General features: G+C 45.7%; 1 protein-coding gene across 4 annotated transcripts in view; it reads left to right on the top strand.

The window, feature by feature from the left end:
• Positions 1-5652: 5652 nt before the first annotated feature.
• Positions 5653-6931, top strand: part of Tspan5 (tetraspanin 5) — a 168757-nt gene continuing 167478 nt past the window's right edge. For 2 of the 4 annotated variants that reach the window (XM_020185417.2, XM_074041408.1), the window contains exon 1: positions 5656-6116. In XM_020185417.2, the coding sequence (XP_020041006.1) occupies positions 6036-6116 (81 nt within the window). In that variant the 5' untranslated portion in view covers positions 5656-6035. Of the gene's footprint in view, positions 6117-6931 lie in introns of all 4 variants that reach the window. The other 2 variants (XM_074041409.1, XM_020185416.2) reach the window with 2 other exon arrangements.

Below are 6931 nucleotides of genomic sequence, written 5' to 3'. Positions count from 1 at the left end.
TAAAATTGCAACAACTATGTTCTATATAAGCTTATTCAATCACATTGCCCTCTTTTTATGTTCTTCTTGGGGCTCTAAAAACTGGCTTTTTTTCATGGGTATGTATGGACACAGGCCAGAGGGCCATGTGGGGGTGGGGGAGGGTGTGTGTTGAGTTAATCCTAGGAGATCAGTTAATTGTGTTTTGGAAAAATACACCATTTAATTTATTCACTTTTCAAGTAAAGAACAGAAGACAAATATTTAATTCATTAACTACAACAAAAATATGTTTTAATTTTATATAATGGCTAACAACAACAACAACAGGCTTAAGTTGACCTGATTTCATGAAGGATTTGAGGTAAGATGATGGCTGGTTTCCTCAAAGTTCTTTGCTTTGCAAATTTGAGATACCCGTTTCAAGAAGCTAAAGCCGAAATGAGATGGATAGAATGATTCCATCTAAAGATTTCCTAAGTCTCAAGAACAAGGACCTCTTGGAGAAATCTGGAAGTAGAAAGCCTTAGCAGGACTGGAAGCATTCCAGAGCACAGAATGTATAACCATTTGGGGCTGCCCAGGCTGTTAGAGCCTATGCTGCTGTTTTTCCCCAAATTTAGCCTTCCTTCCTCTTTCTGCAGGAGGGAGAACCTTGGCTTCCTCCTGGAAATGCAGGCCCCAACTCTTGTGTAAACATGGCCTCTATGTGAGCTGTACTTGGAGATCTATCCCATGGTTACTCTCTCCTAACTGAAAAGAGGCTCTTAGGTTGGCCCAGGCTGTATCCACACTGGTAGGGTCTGTGAAGACTGGAGGTCAGGCAGCACCCTGTAGTTGAGAAAGGGGTAGATGTAAACTGTCAGGCGCCCTGAAAGATTCTTCCTGTTTGCTTAGGGGAGACAGAAATTGGGGTAAGAAAGGGAGTAGAAGGGAAAAGGATGGGGAGAGAAATCAAGAAACATTGGTGGTGATTCCAGCAGAGAAAAATCAATGAAAGGTGAGGAAGAATCTCAAAAGGACTAATGAAGTCAAGGTGCTTTCTTTCAGCTGTGTGAAAAGGCACACTCTTTCAAAGTGTTTTGTCCAAGACAGTGGTGGCATGGGCAGGAAGTCCTGAGCTTGGGTGACCTTCAAGGCTGGTTGAGTCAGCCATGCAGCTTCGTGTGAAGACCGAGGTCCTGTTCATCTTTTTTTTTTTCTGTGCTGTTGCTGGTGTGGTCTTTATTATCAGAGACCAGATGTCACACTCAGCATGACTAAGTCCAAGGGCAATAAGAGATTATTTCTTAGATATAAGGAGACAGCTAGCAGATCCTCTTCACATCTTGTTGACCAGAATTGGGTCACATGCCCAACCACATGTTGGTGGGAGGAATGAGAACCCAGGCCTGGAACAGAGAAGCAGTCTTCCCACAGCAGGTGGCCATTTAGAGGGGGAACACTCAGATACCACCAGGGTTCTGGGAGGAGAGTCAGTGAGGGAGGCCAGACAATCAGCAGCTGAAGAGAAGAAGAAGAGAAATGTAGAGCTGGAGAAGCAGAGAGGCAGATGGTGAAACAGACAGAGGAGGGAGCCAGGAAGGGTAAGAAAAGATGGAAACAGGAAGCTTGTTAAATGTGGTGTCTCAGGTTAAGAGCTGTTGTCTTATCTTGCTGAGCGGTGAGGCAACCATAAGAACATGCTTTCCCTGCCATTTCAAAAACTCATTAACTTTTCAGTAATTAAACTTATTAACCATTTCTCAACTTCAGAATTATAAAGGAGATGGCTGTTGCACTCTCCAGACAGATTCTCTCCATTTCTTCTTAAAATAGACCAGAATTTATTGAGTCACAAACGAGTTGTGTGAAGTAAGTATAACAATTACTTAGTTATGTCTTTATTTATAATTTGATCTTCTTCATTGTAAAAGCAAAGTAATCATTTTTAACTGAAGACTATATGAAAACAAGAATATATGACCCCACCACCTGCCAACTATTATTATTTAGCAAGAATTAACTCTTAACATTTTATATATAATTGTGTACAATTTTGTAGAGTGCTTTTTTTTCAGGTACGTCATATACATATTACAGATTTCAAAAAGAAGCAAAAGGATGTATTTGAAAATAATGGAGGTCTCTTTTTCACCAATATCTTTGAGACCTCCAATTTGCCTTCACTATTATCAGTTTCTTTTATTTTCTTCCATAGATAGTCTACTCATCAGCAAGGAACTATGTGTACATACATTCTTTTTGCCAACGTATTTGGTTTTTTTACTACATGGTAGTCTACTTTGCATAATATCACAAACTTGAATCTTTTTCATTTAACAGCATTATTTAGAGATAATTCCATATAGAGTATCTTTAAAGTTTAATATAATATATTCACACCTCAGCACACCTTTTTTTTATAATCATCATCCTTAGTAGCTGTAAAAAGTTTGAGCGAATGATTCATTCATTCCTTTAATAAATATTTAGCAAGCACCTGCCACATCTGCAGAGCACTGGTGATTCAAAGATTAAAAAGAGATGAAGACACACCCTTGAAAGAGTCATAGCAGCATGGAGAATAGGCAGATAAACAAGTAATTATAGACAGTTTCTAGTGCCAAAGTGGAAGAATGTAGGAGATGTTAAGAGAACAAAGGAAGGAGCCTCAATGATGCTGAATGAAAGTGCTGAAGGACAAGTAATGGGAGTGGACTCACACACAAGCGCAAGAAGAATGTCCCAGGGAAGACACTAGGAATGAACTGTATGAAGGCACAGAAATGGGAAGGAGCATTGTGGTCAGGTGACTACAAGGATTGGGTATAGCTCCTACTCTTTGATCTTTAACTTGTGGCCAAGAGATCAATATAAATAATGCTATGATATACAACTTGCATTATATAACTTTTCCCATATTTTGGAGACTTTCTTTGGCTAGATTCCCAGAAGTGGGACTGCTGAGGTCAAAGTTTAGGAGCACTCTGACCTGCTACATATAGCCAAAATGCTCTCCAAATGGACAATTTCATTTCATAAGGACACCGGCCATGTATGTGTAAACCAGTGCTCATTATTTATCGTTAATTTATTTTACTGCATATTTGATTACAACAAGTTAAATTTCACCGTATATTTGTTATAATTTTGATTTCTTCTTCTGTGGCATTTTTGTTTACATACATTCATTGAGATTCTATTTTACTTTAGCTGTTATGAGATTAGTTAGAATACAGATATTCTGATTTATATTTTTGTATTTGCTGCCAATATCTTTTTCTGATTAGGTTACATTAAAAAAAAAGTCCAGTACCTAAGTTTTTAAGATACACCCACACAGCCATTTCTTTCCATTGCTTCTAAGTTGAGGAATACTTCAATCTGGAAGTGTAAGAAACAGTCTCTTCTGGTTTGCTTTAAACAATATATTTACCACATTAATCCTCCTAGAACTGACTCTGGATATATATATGAAATGATGTGAGAATTCAACTAGCTTTCCCCTGTTCCAAATCATGAATGAATTACTTAAACTTTACCTTCTCCACTGATTTTTTAAGACTTTATTTTTTAGAGTAGTTTTAGGTTCATAGTGAAACGGAGAAGATTACATACTGTGTGATTCCTTATGTTTAACATTCTGGAAAAGGCAAAACTGGGGAGACACTAAAACCCAATGAGTTTCAAGAGGTTTTGGGGGAAAAGGAGCATCCCTATATAAGACATTCTAGAAAAGGAAAAACCATGGAGACACTTAAACCCCCATGAGTTTCAAGGGAGGGAAGGGAGCATGATTAGGCAGAACACAGAGGACTTTTAGGGCAGTGAAAATAGTTTGTATAATACTACGATGGTGGATACATGCCATTCTACCTTTGTCCAACACCATAGAATATAAACCAAGCGGAAACCCTAAGGTAAGGTTTGGAGATACTGGTATGTCAATGAAGGTTCATCAATTGTAGCAAATTTACCACCATGTCTAGGGATATTGGTTAAGGGGAAGACCATGCCTGTGTTGGGGGAAGGGGTATAAATATCTCTGTCTCTGTTGATTTTTATTTCAGAGACAAATCATTTGTCAAGTGGATCAAATTTCTAGTCTTCCTGAAATGTGTCACATCAGCTTAAGACAGACTTAAGCTTTCCTCTGACTTACCCATCGGTTCTATTTATATATAGAAAGAATTACAACATAGCAGAAGAGGCTTAGGTAAAGCTTGCCAGTGTTCTGTTCATAGGCAAATTCACTGCTGAAAGACCTTCCTTTCCAAGCCTGCCAGATTGGTAGTGGTGTGGTCTGTATTTGGGGTGGGTGGGTGGAAGGCAACTTTAAGGAGCTATTCATCCAAAGGGCTGAAGTCACTGTTAGCCAGTGTAGTAGTTTTGGTGGCACGAAGTGAGTAGAATCTCCTACCTTTGTGGGTACCCTGGCTCATATCTGTTATCTCAATATAGCCTCAATCCCTCTGAAGAAGTACTTTCTGGCCTCCCAAAGCCCTAGACTGCCGGTTGTCAACTAGCTAGCAAAGTTAGAGGGTGTTATCTAGGGAAACCCTTCAGAGGCTCTGAAACCTACTGAAGAATCACCTGTGGATCTTTTTATCTGGGTCAATAGGGGGGTCTCATTGGGTGGTCCTGGAAAACTTTCCTCACCTCTCTTTGTAGCTGTTAGAAGCCTGAAGAAAATTGCCACAGGCCTTTCCACACACATCCAAACGGTTCTTCCTTCTCTTTTCACGAAACACCGGTACCTGCTTTGCCTGCACCAGTGCGTGAAAAGTGCCCCAGGAGGGCGGATACACCATGGGCACACCTGCTCAGAGAGGATTCCAAAACGATTTCCAGCCTCGCGTTCTATCCTTTCCCAGGTTAACAGCATAATGGTCGGTGATGTGTAAGCTCCATTCGGATTCCCTAGAGGATGGTCCTGAAACCCTTTCTGGATTGCTCCTAACAGGAAGAAGTCACGTTCCTCCTGCACTGTTCGGTCAGGGGCGTTGGGGAGGGGGGAGGAGAAGACGTTTATGTGGTTCAAACAGACCAAGTGGGTATGGACTCTTTCGGGCTATCTCTTCTGGCTCGTCCTCATTTTGGGGATGAAACTCGTTTCTGGGACAGATGGGAACGCTGAGTTAGTCACAGAAGGATCCAGGAGAATTTCCTTTGTAACGCTCCCATCCCCCTTCTCTCCCTTTTTCCAACTCCTTACTGTCCCCTGTACCCCGCGGCGAAGTTCACGGCCACTTTCCTCCTCGACTCAGTGGCACTGCTTCTCCTCTTGCCACATAACCCGATGGTTATGCTCGGAAGGGGGGGCTTTTCCAGGGGTGTGGGGCTCACCCAGCGACTCTCTCTCCTGTGTCCCTCGAAAACTGCGGGTGGCTGCCAGGGACCCACTGCCCAACATTCTGGGTCACTCCGTCAGATTGCTCCCGATCGGCGCGACCCGAGGTGCTCTTCCTCCTCTCCTGGGTCTGCGATATCTCTATTTCCCCAGCCGCAGCGTGAGGGGGTCACGGCAGGCGCGGGGAAGGGGCGGGGAGGAAGGAGCGGGAGGAACGACCCAGCTACGTGGTGCCACCGCCGCTCGGGAGCGCCCGAGCCCATGCGCGCGCGCGCGCCGAGCCAAGGCCGGGCGGTGGGCGGAGCCGCGGGCGGGGCGAGCGGCAGGCGGAGCGGAGGACTGCGAGGCGCGCGAGCGAGCGGGAGAGCTTGCGGGCGAGCGAGCAGCTTCTCCGCCTGCATCGGTGCGGCCGGCCGCGTCTGCCCGGAGCCCGAGGACTCACCGCGGGGCGCAGGGACGCGGGCGCCCGCTTTTTTGCGCGCTCGGAACCAGCTTCGGCGAGCCTCGGCCGGGCAGCGCGCGGCTCCCCGGCCGGCTGGTGGCCACCCGGGCTCGGGGCGGCCTCGGCGCGCGAGGGGCTGGAGCTGCGGGAGCCGCTTTCCGCCGGTGGGTCCCCGCGCGGCTGAGCCCGGGCCGCGCGCTCCTCGCCGGGCTGCTCCGAGCCACGGTGCTTTGGGGCTCCAAAGTCGGGCTGCCGGGGCAAGTGTCTTCATGAACCCAGAGGATGTCCGGGAAGCACTACAAGGGTCCTGAAGTCAGTTGTTGCATCAAATACTTCATTTTTGGCTTCAATGTCATATTTTGGGTAAGTTGAAACACTCCGGAGATTGCAAGTATGGGGGGGGGGGCGGTGATCGATCGGAGACCACGTCCCCAACGTGGATCACTGTCTTCACTTTTCGCAACCCCTCGGGGTTTGCCGGAGCCGAGGAGAGAAGCATTTGCACGTTGGATAAAGAAACATTTAATCCTTTCTAGGAATGGGAGGAGGTAAAAAGAAAAATCCAGGAGGAAAGGGGGCACCCAGGCCTTGGGGTGGCATTTTTTAAAGAGATGATAGAAGAGATGTAGATCAAAGAAAAGGGTTCGGCAGTTTTGAGGACCGAGCGAGCCCACGAATGAGGTTTGCTCCCCGTGGAATATGGATGTTGTGCAGAGCGTGGTGTCATAATAGGGCAGGCGGATCGGGCAGAGCCGACCCCCAGGTCCACCTTCTACCATGCATCTGATTGGACGAGGGCCAGGCTCGCGTGTGGCCGCGGCTGGTCTGTGCCATGCTCAGCCTGTATCTCCTTGCACCATCTCGGGCTTTGTGTAGGATGCAGATGCCGTGGTGTTTGGTTCTGTAATGTGCACGTAAATAACGCTTCTCGTTCAGCTGCAAAGCGCTCCCGGTGCATAATGGACTGTCCAAGTGGGCGTGTGGGGTGAAGGGATTTATTTCTGTATATATCATTGCCAGGATAACAAGTCTCCGTCAACATATGTTTCAATGTGCTCGTGCCTCACGTCCTCCTTTTTTTTTTTTTTAATGGAGTGACACAGAGGGGGGCCGGGATTGGGGAACCCTTGGAGAAATGCAAAGGCGTGTGAGACATGTTTTATTGGGGAACCAAGAAT

This window comes from Castor canadensis, chromosome 9, assembly GCF_047511655.1.
Source record: "Castor canadensis chromosome 9, mCasCan1.hap1v2, whole genome shotgun sequence".
Classification (NCBI taxonomy): domain Eukaryota; kingdom Metazoa; phylum Chordata; class Mammalia; order Rodentia; family Castoridae; genus Castor; species Castor canadensis.
This window is presented reverse-complemented; position numbering and strand designations above follow the sequence as displayed.